Source organism: Ochotona curzoniae, unplaced genomic scaffold (genome assembly GCF_017591425.1).
Source record: "Ochotona curzoniae isolate NIBS_2020 unplaced genomic scaffold, NIBS_Ocur_1.0 contig_908, whole genome shotgun sequence".
In the NCBI taxonomy this organism is placed as follows: Eukaryota; Metazoa; Chordata; class Mammalia; order Lagomorpha; family Ochotonidae; genus Ochotona; species Ochotona curzoniae.
This window is the reverse complement of record NW_024466607.1, coordinates 21,458,606-21,480,954: the sequence shown is the minus strand read 5'-3', so window position 1 is coordinate 21,480,954 and position 22,349 is coordinate 21,458,606. Positions and strand designations below refer to the sequence as shown.

The following is a 22,349-nucleotide window of genomic DNA, read 5'->3' as shown; positions in this document are numbered from 1 at the left end:
TTAGAAAAATTTCTTAATGACTCGTCCTTACCTGTTAATACTACTACTCTACTTAACATGGAAGCCAGCTGAACAAAATTGGAATTACTACTTGTGAATAGGTTCACTTATGTTCTTGAGAAATAGTGGAACTATAAAAACCCATTTATTCAATTTTTTAAAAAAAGCAAATATTGATACTGGCTTGTACAGTTAATGAGACTTATCTGGCAAGTGTGTCACATTTCAACAACAGCCATATTAAGGGTGGGAGGCGCGCGGAACTAGAGCGGTAAGTCAAATAAAAGCCTAAAAAACCTGAAGGAAGGTTTGGTGTTTTCTTTTAAACCTCAAAGACAAGCAAATACATGTATGTGATGTATAAAGAATCATTTCAAGAAAAGACTATTAACAACTTAATAGCAGAGGCAGTACTAAGAAGTTCAATGATATTCAACTCAAACATGCATAAGGAGAGTAAAGTTATTTTATTAAATCATGCACATCACGTGTGTTAGTGCAAATAGTTTAATCTGTACTCCAGAAATTCTATTGTACTTTATATCTTTACAAAATAGATTTAAAACAATTATTTACTTTAAAAAATGTAATTCTGAAGTTAAGCATTTCAGAACAATATTTGCAATAACCTATATACAAGAGGTACTGGGTACCACTGGCATATTAGCATTCTGTGGTGGAGTGGCTTCCTGCAACAGAAAATGATGAAATGAGCTACATGACAGTATTTTCTACAAGTTGTTTGTGACTAATTCCTCCACAAACCTAGTGATCCTCCCAACAGCAATCTCAAATAGCTTAAAATATAGCTTTTAAAGTACAAACAATGACTGCCAAACATTACAAGGCAAATTATACCCTAAACTCCTATGTCAATCTTTGGCTAGGCCTGTGGATTGCCAAAGAACATTCAAGCCAGTTCACTCACATTCCCTCTCACTCTTCACTGACTGAAAATTTTAACTATGTGATCCTTTAGGATATAACTATGACCTAAATAAACTTTACTGACGTAACTATGGTGCTGCACAAAACCATAGCGAAACTGTCATGTCTGTGTTTTGAATTGTATAATATTAAGCAGTGCTGAGGTGCCTCTTTGTGCATGGAACACTATTAATGTTGGGAATAGTGCTTCTTATGGACAGAAAGTCCCAATTAACAGCAATAAAAAGAAAATAACCATTGGCATAATCAACCAGGATATCTGTTGATAGATCACAACAGCCACCTTGCACATGAATTAGCTCCAAAATATCATAACCAAATTAAGTCAGTAAAATCTTATCTAAAGAGATATTCTTTCTTCAATTAAACATGCTTGGAGGAACAGATGATAGAAAAAAAAATCATGCTTTCTAAAAATGCTGTATATGAGAAAGTAAGTTGGCTTTTAAAGAAAATATCTCTTTAAATACATGAGGTTTAATAATTTACATTCCAATTGACTCAATGGTTTGGTTGACTGCACTGAGACTGTGTAATTACTGTTTTTTGCTCCCAGAAATACTTTAGTTTGCTCAAGAAAATACACAACTCTCATGGAAAGTTTTCAAAGCTGATGTCCTCCACATCTTCAAGTCACATTAAGGCTAAACAAGCGTGCACATATTCCCAAATTATTACTCTAACAGAATATTGTTCAAATGTATTTTTCCTTAAAAAAAAAAAATCCACACAAATAGTTGTCTCTATGTCTTGTTCCCAATAGCTCAGTGGTTTTACAATAAGTAAAAATGGCGTAAATATGTAAAAAATATATATATGTGTATATATTTCAAACTGATAGGCACTGAGCACACAGGGCCTCTCTTCCCATGTACGTACTGGTTGTTTGGTTCGGGTAGTTACCGAATCAGAAAAATGAATTATCTGGCCATCAGAATTCAGAGTAAAATACCCATAAACTTAAATGTTATAAATAATTTGGTGTACCAAGAAGCCTACTTTAGGCCACCATAATATTCAGAATTTCAACATACTAATTTAAAAATTACATGAAAAATTGCAAGCAAATTATTGCTTACAGTAGAATAAGTCACAATTTTATATCTTCTTTATAGACAGATACATTTTATATAATTTAAAGCAATGACCCTACAGTTGTATTCTTGCACTTCTGTTGTTTTAAGAGGTAAAAAAGAAGAAAATGGTTCTGTTTGTCCCCAGCATGAGTGTGATGCCAGCTTCTAGAGGGAGACGGTGTACGGACTCAAGGAACGCTCTCATGGAGAAGCTCTGGCCAGACCTGGCACGTACAGCACGATGGCTGTCACCGCAACCAGGGCAGCCAACATGGGCATCCAGGGCCAGGGTTTCTGTGTGGAAAGAAACCAAGAGTCAATATCACATTCTCCCCTCTTTTGTCATACCTATTAACCCCTTCGTTGCAGAGAGTCCTGAATACTTAAGAGGATATTGGAAAAATCTTATTTTTGTATTGTGAAAGCAAAGTTTGAATAGAAAAGAAAAAAAAAAAGTTAAGAGGGAGTGCAGGTATAAGGAGAGTTGTAAAGTAGGAAAACTCTTTGGAAGTCTAATGCACCCCATGAGAACCCCAGGGAATTTTCAACTCTTACATTATAAGGAGAATCTACTAATGATTTCTAAGAAATTCTGGGACTTCAACTGCTTTATTTACTTCGCAATTTACTTTTTCCTACATAACTGATGAAAATAGGCCCCTATAGTATTTCTGCCTAGAATGTTTATTTCTTGATTTTAAAAAGCCTCACACATTGGGAGAGTTTTGCACATGGGGCTGTAACTAAGGTGACAGAAAGAAAATGGCCTGGACTTTGACTCTCTAATGTGAAACCACAGCCCAGAAGACAAAGTTAGATGGGGTTGAAGATGGAATGGTGTCATCAGGGGCCTTGCGGATCTGAGCCTCTCGGTGAAGACCTTGCCTTGCATAATAAAATCATATGAACATTCCACACAAGCACTGATGGACTATTCCCTAACTTTCAGAGGGTTTTATAATATTATTGTGCCCTGGCTGATGCCTTTATTTTTACTAGTATTCCAGATTTCACAGAGAAAACTGCTTTTTAAAGAAATATTCTGATGTTGCAGCTCAGAGCTCAGAAAAAATGGGATAGGCTTATGTTCTCACTGTATATACTGGGGCTGGAGTTGTGAGTCAATGGTGCATTATGCTAATTTCAATCTTTCTAAAAATATTTATAGTCATAGTGTAAATAGCCAAAAGTCTAAAAGAAATTCTTTACCAAAGAATGATAGTGGGGAAGGAAGGAAGGGTGAGACAGGTTGAAAACTTCAAAGAGGCAAACTCTTCATTTCTCATTCAAATCTGATTAAGCACATAATAGGGAAGGGGTTACAAATACTGTAGAAAAGCACTGTTTACTTCAGTTTGCTGGAGATAAAGACTCAGTTAAAGGAAGCATAGTAATAACTGGTTAGGTTGGGATTCATGGTTAGAATTACTACAAAGGAAACAAGACAAAATGTTATATGATTAGTGGATTGTTCAGCTCACTGGCAGGACACAAATACATGGCATACTAAATGAAGGGTTTGCTTCAGCTAACAAAATACCCATGTGGTTTTGCCATGCACTATATTACAAATATGGCACAAACAGGTGACGGGGACAAACAGACAAGGACTCAACAATAGTGCTTGTACCTTTCTCTACCACAATGGACCGAAACACCAAAACAGGAAAGCCAGGAATAGGCCGATGAATACGGCTGGGACGGGTTGTAATATGGAAGGCTAAAGAAGGCAAGGGATATTAAAATCATTTTATGCTATGAAAAAAAAAATCAAATAAGATGATTTAGACCCCGGGGGGTAGAAGGGAAGGAAGGAGAACAAGGTAATAGGAATATACCACTCAGGTTTCGCACTGATTCAAATATTTTAAAGACATTTGACACAATCCAGAACAATGGACTGTGATATGTATGTTGGCAAATTACCAGCTGAGAGGGACCAGCTGGAGGCAATGGGCAACGTGGGTGTCCTTACCACGCTAATGAAATGCAGCACATTAAGACAGAGCAACGACAACACTTCACCAACTCATGCTCTGCTTAACAGTGTATTATTTTTGTTTCAAATCTGGAATCCATTATTTGATAATGTACTCCCTTGGCAATGACTAAGTTTATTTTATCCCTCCATGAAACCCTTTTTGCAACCCTCCCCACCCCCAACAAAAGACAACTCACTTGCTTATGAGATGGTATTGCTTTCAAGCTTAGAAATAAATGCTCTTGATAATGCATACCCTCTAACACAAGGCCTGAAAAACCTTTGGTATATACGTAGGCACCTGACTCTTGGGGCTTTTGATATGTTAGCAGAATATAATTATCTTATGGAGGATTTTGATTATGCCAAATGTTTTTGTAGGCTTATTTAATAGGAAGTAGACTGAAATACCTTAATCAGAGGGATATGGATTAAGACAAAAGTAATGAAACTACTATTGTATGATTTTTTAGAAGAGTTCTATCATCTACATGTTAAACTGTAGATTTATTCTCATAAAATGAAATCTATTTTTCACTTAGCATAGAGCTTCCATATACAATCCACCAACTTTTAAAAGGCTTCCGTCTAAGCAGTAAGCCTTTGTTGCTTACAAATCAAGACTTTCTTAAGCAAAGGGCAGTTGGACACATCTCATGAGCATTCTGTGTGCAACTGCGTAACTGGACGGCCATGCAACATCACTCGGAAGCCTCGTGCTGCAAGTTAGGCAGAGTGCCTTCTTCAGCAGGAAGCACGTGGCTCACACCCTCTGCAGTGGCCAAGCCGTGACAAGAGCCTGGAATAATCAGAGCACAACCAATCACACTGAACATCCATCAGTTAGGGCCCACAAAGGCGATGATCACCAAGAACACACAACACAACACTTATTTAGTATAACAGCTCATCAAAGACCATCTGCCTTTCTCACAAATGGAACCAAACACAATTGGACTCAATTTATACCAGTGCCAGAATATTCTCAACTTTTTCTCACTGAAAGTCCTGCAGAAATTCACCAAGTATTTTCTAATATTTACAGGATGCCAGGGAGACACTACACTTTTAGGATGTACCTTGGTGAGAACATTATTAGTATAAAACGAAAACCATAAATAAGTCTCCATTTTTTTTGGGGGGGAATAGAACCAAATGCTAAGGATTAGTATTGTACTACTTTCCCTTAAATGGATCCCTGGTGGTACAGTGCTTCATTTCTCAGCAAAGGAGGAAAAAGAGCAAGATGATGGCTTAGTGACAGAACTTCAGACTTCAAGTGGGAAAAGCTGACAGGTTAGCTCTTTTGATTGCAAACAGGGCAATCCACGCAGGACTTGGTGCCTTCGAGGGGTACAGGTAAAAGGGCAAATTCCTACTAAAAGAAACTAATAACAATGATTCTATTGTAGAATTTCATAATGAAAAGCTTATTTCATTTGTATCACAGGCCATTAGTTCCCAGATCAGTAATACAGTCCTCTGAAAATCCATTTCCAGTCTCTCACCTGCCTTTCAGTCAAAGCTAAGCCAAATTCGCAAAGACTTACATTATTATTTCCTTTCTCTTGGAGCAGCTTCAGGTTGTCTTTACATTGTTTGAGCTCATCTGTGATTGATTGCTTTTCCTGCTCAGTCATTTCAAACTTCAACTTCAGTTCTGAGAGTACAGTCTGTGTCTTTTCATACTAAAGGCAAAGAAAAAAAATTGTGCAGACTCAACTTAAAATGGGCATGAAGTTATGGTGCTATTCAGGCTTATATACCAGACCCTACTCAGTCACCTGCAAGGCCGAAGTCAAGGCTTCCTGGTTTAAGCAGGGTAAGATTCACATACACTCTTGTCTTTAATAGTTACCTTGAATTTCTTTAAGAATATTCTGGCCCTTACGTGTAAAAGAAAAATTAACAGGAGTCACCATTTTGTCATCTTTTTCTAATACAAAGGATCACTTTTCACCTTTTTCACCAAGTGAATTATAGGAGAAAAGGAAAATTGTAAACTGAGAAACAGAGAAAGAAAGCAAGCAAGGGAAGAAGGAAGGAAGAAATTCCATAGCCAAATTAAATGGCAATATTAGAAAGCTTGGATTTATATCCTGGACAATGTCACCCAAGCTATTTAGCCTTGAAGTAAAAAGTATTAACTCCCAATAGGTTTTTCTTTATCCAGCATTATTATGTACTAAAATGTTCTGATTGAGATTTTTAGTTAAATGAAACACAAAATAAATCTAAATATTTAGCACTATGGGAAATTCTGATCTTTTCTACATAAGGCTTGCATCAGTTAAAAATAATTTTAGGGACAAGTACTAGGTACAGAGTCAAGATGCTGTTTAAGAAACCTTAATCCTTAAACCTTAACCTTAAGATACTGTCTCTGAGTATCTGGGTTCAAGTCCCGGCTATGCTCCGGATTACAGCTTCCCACCACACCTCGGGAGGAGCGAGTGACAGTTCAAGTAGTTTAGCTCCTGCCACCTGCTTGACAGACCTGGATTGAGTCCTGGCTGTAGCCTTTGGTTCCAGCCATTGCGGGCGTTTGGGGAGTCAACTTCTGGGAGGGGGCTATTTCTTTTGCTCTCTCAGATAAATATAGTTTAAAATGTTTTTAGACATCTGTTTACGAAAGAAGCTTTACTTATAATGAAACTTGCTACTGTCTGTCCTGGGAAATGGTTCACTGTAATGTGACTTTCAGACAAATGAAATCCCTGGAACATAAGTGAGACCAAAGTAAAATGAGGTGTGATCTGCTCCTACTTTAACAGGCCCTAGGAAGTTAGAATTCTACAGGTTCCACTTTTAGACATCTTTCTTGCAAGCCAGGCTTCCAGGCAAAGAGCAGAGACTGTTCTGCTACTAGATGTGTCTTCCTCCCTGCCTCTGCTGTCCCACACTAGCATCTTTGAAGCTTTTAGAAGGAAGACAGAAGGAGAAGCACCAAACAGGAAATACATACACCATGGGTATGTCATACCAGAGATTCCACTACTTTCTCCATTATAGCCTATAAGGCTGCAAAGTTTCCAGTTTCAAAACTACTTATACCATAAAAATTCTTTAATAAAGGAAACTTTATTAATGGTGTTTTTAAATAATTCAAGCATCTTGGACTAATTAGGAACTCATCAGTATGCTCAAAAAAGATGAATACTGTGGTGGGCATTTGGCCTCACGGTTAGGACACTGCTTGGGAAGCCTTTCATACTGAAGGGCCAGCATTTCGGCCCCAGCTTTGCTCCCAATACCACCTGCTTTCTAATGTACATGCTGGGAGGCAGCAATGATGGCTCAAGCTGGAAGTTTTCTGCCACTCACACAGGAGGCCTGGATTGAGCTGCAGATCTTGATTTTGGCTCAGCCTAGCCCCGGCTCTTACACAATTTGGTAGAATAAACAGTGCATGGAAGCTCTTTTCCATTAAAATATAAATACAAGAAAGAATGAAAATGTAAAAAAATAACACTAGAAGAGAGAGGCCAGAGGAAGTGGTTAACGCCAACACACAGATTACTACAAAGGGAGAAGAAACACAAGAGTACAGAGGTGAGGGATGGGGGAGCGGGGGGAGAAGAGACAAAACCTGAAACTGTCACCTAACAATGTTCCCAGCATAAACCTGGGTGCTATGCCAGAGAATGAACTAAAGAATCCTTTACCGCAGTTTTTTCCAGTGGATGTGAAGGTCTGTGATTTCCTTCCAAGACGCAGAAGGTTACTGGAAGGCTGCCAAAGCAAAGTCACTCTACCTGGCCTAGTTTCTGCACCTTCAAAACTAATCAATTCTCAGTGATCCACGACACAATCTGACTCTCAACAATAACTAAGAAAGAAGAAGCAAAAAGTTCTTTGCTGTCCACAAATTTCCCTTGCTTTCCTTTTCCACCAATCTTAGATCCAGCCTGCGCTTTACACTAAAGCATTTAATTATTCTAGGCCTTGTCAGCAGAAGCAGAGGAAGGCTGCAGCTCTGTCAGGAAGATCCTGCTGTTCCTTCCAGAAGGAGGGGCTGCAAAAGACTCTGGCCCCACAGCCAAGTGGTGAAGCCAAACAGCTTTTCCGAATCAGCTTTTGCAGTGTGAGCTCGTGTGCTCAACATCTTACGATTGTTATGATTAAGTAATGGCAAATCAGATGAAATTAAAATAGTAGATGGTTTCTACAGTCAAATATAAAGATGATATGCCATTATTTTCTCTTAATACTGAGATTTAAAATTTATTTTTCTCATATGCTTTAAGTATTCATCTGAACACTGCCACAAATATATAAATAAAATTTAACTAGTGGAACAAAGGTCACTTTCTGCAGCTTAAATTTCACACCTTGCTTGTATGTCATTTTTTTTTTTCCATCTTGCTTTCCAATTGGGGTGGAAACAAGCTCAGCCCCAATTAAGAGGCAAATATCACACAATATCATAAAACATCTTTAGTTCTTATTCATAAAAATAACATGTCTGAGCTTGCTTCTAATAATAGAAGAGGCTGTTACAATGAGAAAGATATACAATCATAGCACTGCACTGCACCTTAAGTATGATTCTGTGAGGAGAGAAAGGGGAAATGTAGGCAGTTATAAGTGTGTTAAAAGGTGATTATTCATTTGCAGTGGCTTATACCAGTAAGAACCTCATTAAAAATTATTTTAGTTACAGACTAGTATCAAATATGTTGACAACAGGACAAACGGAAAGATAGCAAGTTCACATTTTCACAGGATTATGACTGACTATATATACAGCATTTCACAATGGAAAACAGTGAACAAGAAAATTGAGAAGAAACATATTGACAAGATCAGACATTTTTTAAATATGCTGCATTTAATGCAATCCAAATACTATCAACAATTTAGATATCGTGACAACATGCCACTGCCATTTGTGGAAACAGTTAAAGCATTTTGCACTGACTGCTCAGTGACCAAAAACAGCGAACAAATAATGCAACAAAATGGCTAATGCATTCACAGTAACATATAACAGAATCATCTTCCAACCATAGCAGTCTTCCCAGATTCTGAAAGAATTATGGCATATGGACTGGAAGGACACAAAGTGCTTACAGTATTAAATACCAGGATATTTACTTTGGCACAAAATTTGTGTTCCAACCAAATAAATGAGATTTCTCCTAAAACACATATCCTTTGCAAGGTAAAAATGAACATATTACATAACCAATATGTCCACATGAATTTTACAGCTTTTTTTTTTTTTTTTAGGAACAAACATGAAGACAGAACAATAATCATTTCCAAGTTCAGAATACTACAAGGAAAGGAGAAGGCAAAGAAAAACAGCATTGATAAAACAATTTTTTAAGAAATAATTTTGGGAAAGTCATTATTAAAAAAGTGAGTCCACAGCTTCCTTCCAACTTATAGAGTCCTTCATTTAAGACAGTCAACAATTGGGATGGTCCTTGATCAGTAGATCAGGCCTTAGCAGCCTTTCCATCCCCTAAGCAGGCCAGGTGCAGATGCAAGGAGCACCAAGGAGCACACTGCTGAGTGCAGCTCTTACTGCGCTGCAGCCAATTCCAAAGCCTTGGAAGGTCTCTGCTTTAAAGTTAACTCTTATTATTTTTAACATCCTTAATTAAATAGCTGCCAAGCCAAGGTTTTAAGCAACAAATCATGAGAGATGAACATGCATGCTGGTGAAGACTCCCCCATATACAAACACAACCCAACCCCCCATCCCCCCCCCCAACCACCACCCCACCAACCCCACCCCACCCCCCACCCAACACACCCACACCAACCCCCCCACCACACCCACCCCACCCCCCACCCCACCCCACCCCACACACCCACCCACCCCACCCCACCCCCCCACCCACCCCCCCCCCCAACCCCACCCCCACCCCACCCAACCCACCCCCCCCCACCACCCCCCCAACCCCCACACCCCCCCCCACCCCACCACCCCACCCACCACCCCCCCCCACCACCCCACCCCCCACCCCCCACCACCCCCCACCACCCCAACCCCCCACCCACCCCCCAACCACCCCCACCCACAACCCACCCACCCAACACACCACAACCACCCCCCACCCCCCAACCCCACAACCCACCCCCACCCAACAACCCACACCCCCAACACCCACCCCCACACCACCCCAACCCACCCCCCCCCAACCACACCCCCCACCCCCAACCACACCCCCAACCCACCCCCCACACCCCCACCACCACCCCCCACCCACCCCACCCCCCCACACCCCCCCCCCCCCCACCCCCCCCCACCCCCCCCACACCCCACCCCCCCACCCCCACCCCCCACCCCCACCCCACACCCACCCCCCCCACCCCCCCCCCCACCACCCCACCCCCCCCCCCACCACCCCCCCACCCCCACAACACCCACCCACCCCCCCCCCCCCCCCCCCCCCCCCCAACCCACACACAAACCAAACCCAATAACTTCCCCCACAAACACAAACTAACCCCACATACCCATCCACACAAACAAACAAACTTACCACACCCCACATACATAAACACCATCAATTACTAATACTATTCCTTCCTTCCCACATTCCTCTTTCCCCTCCCCCATACCATAAATTCTCACCATCCCCTTCCCCAAAAGACAAAACTGCTTTAATGAGAAGACACCAAACTGGGGGAAAACACTAATCCTGGGATGAAAAACGAGGTGCCCCTGACACGACTGAGCTGTGGCATGTTTTCTACTTAAATACTCTTGAGCCTGCATGTCTGTGCCATATTATACAGACACAAACAATACCAGAGGATCTTAGTGATCCACAATGTCAAATAAGAGGCATGAATGCAATCCTATCTGAAGCTGTGCTATAGGTTTAATTCTGATCACTTCTATAATCTGATGTTAAAACAAAAAACATGATATGAATAGCAGTAAAACAGCTTGATACACAGGAGTAGAAACTTCTTGTTCAATTCCTTCTTTTATATCACAGACAACAGAGAATGAAGGCAAAATAGGGTAGTGGAACTGTACAATTTCCTTCCTATAAAAACCAACAGAGAGCCCGGCGCAGAAGCCTATGGCTAGAGTCCTCATCTTGCATGTGCCGGGATCCCATATGGGTGCTGGTCTTAACCCTGACAGCTCCACTTCCCATCCAGCTCCCTGCTTGTGGCCTGGGAAACCAGTTGAAGATGGCGTGAAGCCTTGGGACCTTGCACCTGCATGGGAGACCTAGAAGAGGCTCCTGGCTTTGGATTCACTCAGTTCTGGCTATTGTAGCTACTGGGGAGTGAATGGGGAGTGGATGGAAGATCTTTCTCTCTGTCTCTCCTTCTCTGTAAATCTGCCTTTCCAACAAAAATAAATAAATCTTAGAAAAAAAAAAAAAACGGAATCAAACCTATTAATTAAGGAATTGCAGAGTATAAATCACATAGTGATTATATGCTAGGTAATATCTTAAAGATTTATTTTTTTAAATTTTTATTGGAAAGTCAGACATGCAGAGAGGAAGATCTTCCATCCACTGATTCACTCCCCAAACGGCCGCAATGGCCGGAGCTGCGCCAATCCAAAGCCAGGAGCCAGGAATCTCTTCTGGGTCTCCCACTTGGGTGCATGGTCCCAAGACTTTGGGCCATCTTTGACTGCTTTTCCAGGTCACAGGCAGGGAGCTGGAAGGGAAATGGAGCAGCTAGGACAGGAACCAGTGCCCACATGGCATCCCAGCATGTGCAAGACAAGGGCTTTAGTCAATAGGCTACTGTGTCAGACCCCCATTTCTACTTTTGATGCAGCTTACTAATGTGCATCTTGGAATGCAATGTGTGATGATGCATTAAGTAGTTGGGTCCCTGCTAGCTACCCTTAATAGAGAGAAACCTGGATGGGGTTCAAGGCTGCTGGCTAAAGCCCCATTCCGTCTCAGCTGTTGCTGACATTTGGGAATTGGACCTGCAGATGGAGGATCTCTATCTCTTTCTAGTTTCTATCTCTTGCAAACAAATTGAAAATGAATACACAAAAACCATTCAATAGAATGAACCAAGCTTTTAAGGAGGAAACCAACTTTAAATAAACTGAAATATGACAAATGTCATTAAGGAGACTTGACTCCATTATATTTGTTTGAGCAAATATAATGCATTCATTGGTTTGCCTGTAAGGGACTGGATACTAAAATGATTCAAGCAGTTTTTGAGAATTCTTGATCTTACATATTATTTCTCTTCATATAATTCTCTCAAATTCAGAAGCTGAATTTTTATCTCTCAGTATATGTTCTTTTTCATGGTCACCTAGTCACTAACAGAAAGGGTTACTGGCATGAAAGAAAAACATTACTGAAATTTACAAGGCAAGTTCAACTACTAATTGCACATCTTTGATGTTTAGGTTTTTCAAAGGGGTGAGAGAAATTTAATGAATTTATATTCCATGAATACACCAGGAAGGTATTTAAATATCAAAAATCCATTAAACTCAGATAACAATTCAAGATAAAGACATATTTTGAAGCTACAAGAGAGTTCTTGCATACTTGTGCAATTCTTTTTCCTGTCGTTGCAGTTCTGAGGATAACAAGACATTTTCCTTTTTTAGAGAATGGCATTCGGTTTCCAATACATTCCATTCCTTTCGCAACTTCTCCAGTTCACCTAAAATAGTTCCAAATCATACCTGTTAATAGCGGAATGTAATTTCCAAAATAATTCAAACGGTAATGGTATTTCAGAGAATATACTTTTCCCACTTGAATACTTTACATGGCTGTTCTTTGATTCTGCTTACTTTGCATCCATATCCAAGAAATTCTATTGGAGAAGTATTCTTTTCCACTTCATTTTCATTATGCAAATAATTTCAACATTACTCAATATTACTTAAATAAGATAGGAAATTACAAAAAAAAAAAAAACAAAAACCCAGCTCTTTAGCTTGTAGAGCCTGCAGATCTAAAGAAAACGCTTAAAACTCCAACATATACACTTCAGTGCTTTTATACAATTGATTGTTATCAGAGAGGAAAAGGCTGAACAATTCTTTCTCACGAGTGAGGAAGTTACCGCTGTCCAGAGTTAAGAGCTTTCTATAAAAGAGCCCAATCACCTTGCAACCTTGTGGCTTCCTCTCTCTGCTGGTCCTCACACTGCTGACAGCGAAGTTGGAAACTGCTCTGCAGACTCGTGACTTCTTTCTCATATTCCGAGGCTGCTTTCCGCCACCGCTCAAGCTCGGCTCTCACCTTCTTAAGCTCTTCTTGCAAAGAAGCAATGTCAGTGTCCCGCTCAGAAGCAGCCTTTTCTGCTGCTTGATGAAGGAGCAAAACTTCATCCCGGGCACTAAGCAATTCATCTCTAGTACTTGAGATTTCACTGTCCTTCTCCTCCCGGAGATTCTCAATATCCATGTGTAACCTCTGCAGCTGGGCTACAAAAGTATATGACTCATCACTTTCTTCATATACAAGACTTAGGAATAAAAGAACAACTCACATGTGTAGCTATTATGCAGCCCAGTTCTCAACACTGTTGCTTTTGCTTAAACTGTATAGGCAAATCCATATCTGATGCAAAAAATGTCAAAATACAGGTTCCAAAAAGAAAAGTCAAAGTGATATTTATTTCCTCTCCCCAGAGAGAAATAACGTTTTGTTTTCATTCTTCTAGATTATTTCCTATGTTTTTATACATAGATAAAAATCAAATATTAACAGGAAGAGATTATACTACATATATATTGTTCTCTTCCTATTAATTAAATAAATTTTAGAAAGAATTTCTAAGATGTATTTGACAGACAGAGTCACAGAGAAAGAGGGAAAGACAGATATCTTCCGTTCACTAGTTCACTCCCCAGAAGGTCTCAGCATCCAGCACTGGGTCAGACCGAAGCCAGAGCCTCAGTTCAGGTCTCCCACATGGTTGGCAGGGGCCCCAAACACTTGGGCCATCAATAGGGAGCTGGATCAGAAGCGGAACAACTGTCTGCTCCACTTCCCTTTCAGCTCCCTGCTTGTGGCCTGGGAAAGCAGTCGAGGACAGCCCAAAGCCTTGGGACCCTGCACCCTTGTGGGAGACCCAGAAGAGCTCCTGGCTCCTGGCTTCGGATTGGCTCAGCTCCAGCCATTGCGGCTGCTTGGGGAGTGAGTCTTCGGATGAAAGATCTTCCTCTCTGTATATCTGCATTTCCAATAAAAATACAGAAAATCTTTTAAAAATAAAAATAAAATAAAATAAGATAAAATAAAATAAAAATAAAGTCAAATAAAATAAAGGCTCCACAAAGACCTGGTTATAATGTAAGGTTTTAGAGAATTGAAGCTGTGAAAAAGGACCCCAGTCTGCTTACTCTTTGTTTCTTTTGAATCACTAAAAGCAGAGAATAAGGATTTTAAACATCCTTGGTGTGTTCCATACCTTGAAGAACCTGTATCTGTTTGCTGGATTCCTCAACTTGACTTCGATAGGCTTTTCTTTCTTCTTCCAAAAGAGCTAAACACAAAAACACATTATATCTAATTATAGGAAGTAACGAAAGTATTAAGAATTGAGCAGCTAGCAGATCCTATGAAATTCTTTCTAGAATATTGAAATTAACAAAAATTACACAGTAAGTATTATCAGTATTAGCAGTTAGATAGTTTAGATTTTAGGAGCATAAAACAGTGGTAAGTAACAATTTAACCAATTGAGTAGACATGTACCTTTAAAATAATATGTGCTATTCCTCACATGAAAAAAAATTCTTGATAATTGCTAATCAGTGTTTTGAGCTTGAATTTTTAAAAGCCAGATTTAAACTCCTCATGTTTACTGCCAACCCAAAGTACTAAATAATTGCTGAAGAGTAAAGTTTATTTTTTTCTTGGGATTAACTATATTAGTCTGTACCCTGTAAAGGGTTCAACTAAATGACTACCAGTTCCAATTTCTTCAAGAAACAGGAAACGAAGAACTAGTAACGGAAGTCCCTGTTCCCTCCTAGTAGGTTAAATTTTCTTCCTGGTCAAGAAGGTCATCTTAGAAAACAGCAGGACTTTATGGACTGTTAATTTTTCCCCATTTTAAGACACTCCAAAAATATTTACTGACTGCCACCAGGTAATTACTATCAATGATGTGGAATGTAAGTTCTAGTGAATATCACAGACTACTGGTTTATGATAGCAAAGGTAAGGGAGCTGTTAGAAAGTAAAGCAGCTGGGATGTTGGCAGATGCTGCCCTTTAATTTTGCCTGCTTTCTTTCATTTATTGATGAATGTATTTATAAAAATCAGAAGGAATATATATTTCCCTTGTAAATTATCTTGTAAAGTAGCTACCACTAGGTACAACTAGTATATATACTCTGGATTCCAAGTTTGGGTCCATCCAATTCAACCATGTTGCTTCCACATATTCCTTAAAGAATCAAAGCAATCTGGATCTCACCTTGAAGTTCAAAGCATTTTTGTTTACTTGCTCTAGCTAGCTCCTGGGCTTCGATCAATTCCTTGCGAAGATGCTGTATTTCTTGTTTTGCCTCAATTTCTGACTGTGCACCCTGCAAGTCATCTGACAAAAACATGTTTATTTTAGAAGCAAGAGTTAGTGTCACACCATAATCTTTACAACAAAAGAATGTCAATCTCTTTTGTGTTGAGACATGCATAACCAAGATAGCACAAGAAAAGTTAAATAAAATCTAGAAGCAAATTATAGTAAGTATTTTTAGTCATTTTATCCTGGAGAAAGAGCACAGTTAAAAATACATATTAGTAACTCACGATAATGATATTACAGCAGACATTTGCATGTTAAATTACATATTCAATTAATGTAGAGTTTAATAACACTTGAAATTCATTGAAATGGGCATAATACAATTCTTATCAATTTTTGAATTTCTTGATAACAAGTCAGGAAACCTTCACTTGAAACTGGAAATGGAAAAGTGAAAACTTGCCTTCAAGGAAAAACATTTAGTACAGTTAACTCAGTTGTGAAACATAAAATGAAAAGTAGGCCCTATTGCGCCCACTTTCATCACCATTTCCCAACATCACACACACACACACACACACACACACACACACACACACACACACTCTCTCTCTCTCTCTCTCTCTCTCTCTCACACACACACACTCACACACACTCTCACGCACACACACCGACTCAACATGGGTCCTCCTCTAAACTCTTTCTTGCATATATATCGCTTATCCTTTCTTGTACACTTTGTATTTTAGTTCTATCTGCAAAATTTATTAGATGAAGAAGAAGGCCGTAAAATGAAGAGATTTACAACTGTAACAAGTAAATAATTGTTTTGGTAAAGTTATGATTTTTTTTTACCTTAATTACTAGCAATAGTAAGTTCCTATCAGAGATGAGAGAGCCAACAAAAAATTACAGTTACATTTCATGTTCTACATATACCATTTTACCCTTCACAATATTTACTGATTCAAATTATTTTACAACTTACATAGTTTTATTTGAAGCATAGAACACCAATTATCAACTTTGAATTTTACTTCCTGTTACTTTACAGAACCTATCTTAATTTCTTCAAAATATGAAAGTACCTTTTAATAGGGACACTTTAGCAAGAGGTTCATTTAGGTCTTGTTCATCCATCTGGGCGTCTAATGAGGGGAGGAAGACAAGTACAGTCAATACTCAGCTATACCAGCAAGCTATCATTATGAAAAGAAATAATCAGAACTTAACATAGGTATTACATTTAGATAGTTGAAAGTGGTTTTAGCAAAATATCCTAAATTCAAGGGAGTGACCTGATTAAAAAAACAAGCACTGCTTTCCTTCTCAAAATAAAAACTTAGAGATCTCTACGTACATTAAATTCTATACTTAAACTGCCAATAACAAATACAACCACAGGCTGTAAAGCATCAGGCTACATGGACTTACCCGTAGTGTCGTCACTGCTTTTTTCCTTGCTCGGACTCAGAGTATCGGATAAATCAGATTCCTTTGCTCTTGACTGGTTTTCTACAGAGAAAAGAAGAAAAGTAAAATCTCAAGATAACAAATATCTGGAAATGCTTCAGGGAATGAATGCTCATAATCCACTTCTATGCAAAATACTGTAGGAATCAGTAAGGATGATTAAATCTCTTACTTCTTCAGCACCCTGGTCCAAAATGGAATGCGGGTTAATACACGCAGCTCAGGTTAAATTACCATGTGGCTCATGTCTGCTGCTCAGAGGGCTGGGGCTTTTGTTCAAGGTTGTCTATTTGCCAAATGGAAACAAAAAATGAAGCAAGCTTTGCTAAAGTTCAGGGAACCGCAACAAATATAGCAAAATTCCCAGGACAATGTGGACATTGTATGAGGATGATGAAAGGAAAAGACTCTTTTATATGAAAAACACTAGCTAAGAGGTTGTCCTAGAAACATCTATACTCATAATAAAACTCTTTATAACTAAAAAAAAAAAATCACAACTATTTGATATAAAAGCATAATTTAAAATGGGAAACTGAGAATATTTTATTTCTAAAAAGAGAATTAAAAAGTCCATGGAAATGTATATCATGAAAAACTATGTATTATTTTCATGATTTTTGAGGCACAAAATAGACTTTTTTTTTAACTTCCCTTTTCTATGAGCTTAAAAAATACATGTATGTTTATTTCAAAGAGAGTCAGACAAATCTTCCATCTGCTGATTTACTTCCCCAAATGCCAGCACCAGTCAGGTCTGGTCCAGACTGATGCCAAGAGCCAGGGGTTCAATCCTTACCGGGTGTGGTAGGAACCCCATAGACCACAATTTTCTGTCTCCTAGGACATACCTTAGTAAGAAGCTGGAGTTAGACGCAGAGCTGGGACTAAAACTCCAGTAATCTACCATGGGAGGTGGGTACTTCAAGCAGGGACTTAACTGCTGTGGCAAATGACTGACCCTTGATGAACTTTTTAAAGTACAGTTACAGCAAAAGCTCAAAAAAAGTTTGTGAAAAAATGGAATTTAAGTTTTTTTTTTTCCTAACAAAAGTTTTGAAACCCATTCAGTTTTTTTTTTTAAGAATACAGGTTTTTCATGAATTTTTTTGAAGACCCCTTGTATATTTGAATACATTGGGAATAAACTGAAGATTTGTTCATTTATTTGAAAGACACTACGAGAGAGGAGAGGCAGAGGGGACAGAGATCAGAGATCTTCCACTGGCTGGATCACTTCCCAGATGGCGGCTGGCAATGGCCAGTGCTGGACCAGGTCAAAGTCAGAAACCAAGTGCTTCATTCAGGTCTCCCTTGTGGGTGAGCTAAATGAGGCTATCTGCTGCTTCCCTGGCCATTTGCAGGGTGCTGGATCAGAAGTGGGATAGCTAGGACTCAAACTAGTGCCCATATTGGTTGAGTTTGCTTTTCCCTGACATTGAAAGTGATTTTCTCTTGTGTGGCTTACACGTTCTATAAAGTACTTTTCTTTCCTTTTTTTTTTTTTTTTTAAAAAGATATATTTCTAATCCTTGCCTTGCATGTGCCAGGATCCCATATGGGCGCCAATTCATCTCCCGATTGCTCCATCTGCCATCCAGCTCCCAACTTGTGGCATGGGAAAGCAGTTGAGGATGGCCCAAAGCCTTGGGACCCTTGCACCCACCCATGTGGGAGACCCAGAAGAAGCTCTGGATCCTGGCTTCAGATCAGTTCAGCTCCAGCTGTTGCAGTCACTTGGGGAATGAACCAGAGGATGGAAGTTCTTTCTGTCTCTCCTCTCTGTAAATCTACCTTTCCAACAGGAAATAGATAAATCTTTTAAAATTTTTATTTTTAATTGGAGAGGCAGATTTACAGAGAGGAGAGACACAAAGATCTTCTATCTGCTAGTTACTCCCCAAATAGCTGCAATGGCCAGAGCTGAGCTCTTCCAAAGTCAGGAATCACAGGCTTCTTTCGGTTCTCCTATGCAACTGCAGGTTCCCAAGGCTTTGGGCCATAAGCAGGGAGCTGGATGGGAAATGGAGCAGCCAGGATACAAACCACTACAATATGGTATGTACTACAGTGTTTATAGGCTGAGGATTAGTCAGTTAAGCTATCACGTTGGCCCCTCTGTAAGACAGTTTAAGCTCCTTTATCTCTAAGGAAGTCTTCATTTTTCTAGTATGTTGTTCCTTTTTATTACATCTTCTGTATTTTCTTAGAAATTACTCATGTTCTATTTATACCATTCTGTGTGTGTGCATATTTATTCCCTTCAGGAGATTATAGTCATAAAGCATATGTTTTAAAAATAATGTTATCTACTTGAACATATTTGTGGCAATGTGAAATAAAAATTTTAATTATGCATACCCACTTCTAAGTTCCAGTCCCAAGGAAACAGTAGCTGATGCACTGTATAATATATAAAGGTGCTCATTGCAGAACTGTTCATGAAGAACATTAAATCTATTATGAAATAGAAAATATTCTATACACTCCATTATTATAATATAGTTATTACTAATGGATAACAATTGAAGAGCAGTATATATAATATAATCTGAAGTAGACTGAAAATAGATGCCCCTTTAACTACATTTACTTACTCAAGTTCTGGGAAGGCCTGTAACAGGGCTCTCAGTGGTTATTTCTGGCAGTGGGGACACTTCAGACATTTACTTTCTGATTTCAAATAGTCATCCTGTTGCCAAGCAACAGGCCTGCCCTACCTCTGTGCTATCCTTAGAAAAATGCCAGACTGTAAACCTTCTGAGAAAGCAAAGGTTTATTATAAGCTTGCCATGTGACCAAGGAACAAAAATCAAAACCAAGTCTATCTCCCTATTCAGATAGGTGTTTGGGATTTATACAGTTAGGGTAAATGGGACATAACTGGGTAAAAACAAGTGATGGAAAAAAGCAGACACAGAGAAAAAGGGTGTGGAAAGACTTTTGTGTATGCACATTAACATGTTTAAGATGGCTTCTGAAACACATCAGAGTGTTATTTGACACCATAATGAACCATGAGGTAATCTCCAATATGAATTGTTCCCTGAAGATTCCAGTCGTAATGTTGGCTGTTGATGGTTCTGTCTAGTTTTATCAGGGAGCCTAAAAAGACATTTCAGCAGATACTTAGCAATGATAACTGCTATGAGACAGCAAGTAGCGATGCAGCAGGCAGGCAACTGACTATTCTCAGCTATTAGCATTTTAGGTATTCAAGAAAGGCTTGTTGATAAGGGGAGATGGGTCCTTTAATGTCAATAGTTTCAATGTGGGTATATTTAAAAAATTTTTGGAGTATATACAGTTTTATAATCAATGACATGTAAAACCACTATTGTCAATATCCAATAAAGTATTAAAATATAACTTAAGGCTACTTCATGTAAGAACATTTTTAAATCTGTGCGTTAATTCTGAAACGAATGATGAATTACAAGAAGCCTTTTCCTTTTTCCTGGTTGCCATTTGTAGTAAAGGTCAGCTTCTGAGTGACAGGGGCTTAGATTAGAAGTGAAGTCACAGACCACAAAGGCCCCAGGAATCTAATCTGGAACCTCTGCTGCATTCATACTGTGGTACAGTCAGACATTTCTGAATGTTCCAGTTATAATCACAAAGTTACTATCTCAAGTAAAACAGGCCAACACATCTAACCTCTATATATGGATAGAAAAGCAACCACTTTGTAAGAACAGAAAAGGAAACAGGAAAGAGACTCTTCTCAGATTTTAGTATTTTTGGCAATTTTATGATCAAGATATCAAAGTAAAGCAATAGCAGGGTATTTTCAGAAGCATTCCTCTGGCTTAGAAGTAACTTTTATTCTATATTTAGAGTACTGGCTGGGAAGGTGGAATTAATTGCCTCAAAAGGTGGGATATCCAATCTTCCATCAAGATCTTACCAGGATGTATATTGCATGAGAGCGGAAGTTTGCGTTTATTTCATTAACTGCTATATTCCCAATGTATAGAACAGTGTTCAAAAAAGACTGAAAAAGACTTAAGGGCCCATATCTACTTTTGAGTAAAACGGCAAGCTTTTATTAAGTCAACTCATGATCTATCATTGTTGATTCCTGATAATATAGTGATTGCTTGGAGGTAAACCAACTCCATTCAAGAATGAAACATGTCTTTTCAAAACTTCTATTTTGGAGAAAGCATTTGGCCTAAGAGCTATGATGCTGGTTAACACACCTATGTCTCACATTAGAGAACCACGGTTTGATCATTGGCTTTAGCTCCTGACTCCAGTTTCCTGTCAATATAGACACTAGGTGGTAGTGGTGATGGCTCAGCTGTTTTCCTGTCACCCACATTACAGATCTGGATTTGGTCCCACCCAGTCCCATCTGCTGTGGGAATTTGGGGAGTGAACAAGCAGACAGTAGTTCTGTGTGTCTGTCTCTCACAAAAACAGAAATTTTTAAAAAGCTAACCTCTTCTTTACTTCTGAAGCAGCATTTAACTTTCTAATATTAAGCAGTCATTGCTGGGGTAAATATGTGGCATATTGGTTAAGCTACTGTTTGGGAGAGAACCATATCAGAGCGGCAAGGTGTAGGTCCTGGCTCCACTCCCAATTTAAGCTTCCTGTGCACTGCAGGAAGCAGCAGATGATGGCTCCTTGCCACCCTCATGAGAGACACAAAACGAGTTCTTGGTTCCCAGCTTTGACCTGACGCAGCAGTACCAGCTGTTATGAGCACTGGAGGAGTGTAGCAGAAGTTGGGAGATTTGTGTCTCTGCCTCTCTTACAAGGAAAAGTAAAACAAAAAAAGACAAGCATTTGGTGTGGTGGTTAAGTTGCTGCTTAGCACGTAGACATCCTTTGAGGCCTGGCTCTTCCTCCAATCCAGTTTTCTGCAGATGTATATCCCAAGCAGCAGCAGATGATGGTTCAAGTATCTGTACACCATCTGCCCACGGGAAAGCCCCAAACTAAGTTTCAGCCTTCTGATTTTGACTTGGCCCAGCCTGGTTGCAGTCTTTTGGGGAAGTGAACCAGCAGAGAGAAGATCTCTTTTCTCCTTTTCAATTAGGTAGATACGTGTTTTCCTTGTTATCTAGGTTTGATTTATTTTTATCGAAAGGCAGATCAGATTTACAGAGAGGAGAAATACAAAGATCTTCCATCTGCTGGTTTCCTTCCTATATGGGTGCCAGTTCATGTCCCAGCTGCTCCACTTCCCGCCCAGCTCCATGCTTGTGGCCTGGGGAAGCAGTAGAGGATGACCCAAGCCCTTGTGCCCCTGCACCCATGTGGGAGATCCAGAGGAAGCTCCTGACCCCTGACTTTGGATCAGCACAGTTTTGACCATTGTGGCCACATGGGGAGTGGAAAAACTTTCTCTCTGTCTCTATGTAAAATCTTCCCTTCCAATAAAATAGTACACAAATCTTAACAAAAC

At 39.4% G+C, this 22,349-nt stretch overlaps 1 protein-coding gene across 1 annotated transcript in view; it reads right to left on the bottom strand.

The window, feature by feature from the left end:
• Positions 1–448: 448 nt before the first annotated feature.
• LOC121165995 (sarcolemma associated protein) overlaps positions 449–22,349 on the bottom strand; it is a 117,651-nt gene continuing 95,750 nt past the window's right edge. The window contains exons 15-23 of the mRNA XM_040995021.1: positions 16,895–16,975; positions 16,549–16,608; positions 15,410–15,532; positions 14,395–14,469; positions 13,085–13,405; positions 12,498–12,633; positions 5,864–5,891; positions 5,556–5,693; positions 449–2,318 (exon numbers count right to left, since the gene is read on the bottom strand). Coding sequence (XP_040850955.1) covers positions 2,226–2,318; positions 5,556–5,693; positions 5,864–5,891; positions 12,498–12,633; positions 13,085–13,405; positions 14,395–14,469; positions 15,410–15,532; positions 16,549–16,608; positions 16,895–16,975 — 1,055 coding nt within the window. The 3' untranslated portion in view covers positions 449–2,225. The remainder of the gene's footprint in view (positions 2,319–5,555; positions 5,694–5,863; positions 5,892–12,497; positions 12,634–13,084; positions 13,406–14,394; positions 14,470–15,409; positions 15,533–16,548; positions 16,609–16,894; positions 16,976–22,349) is intronic.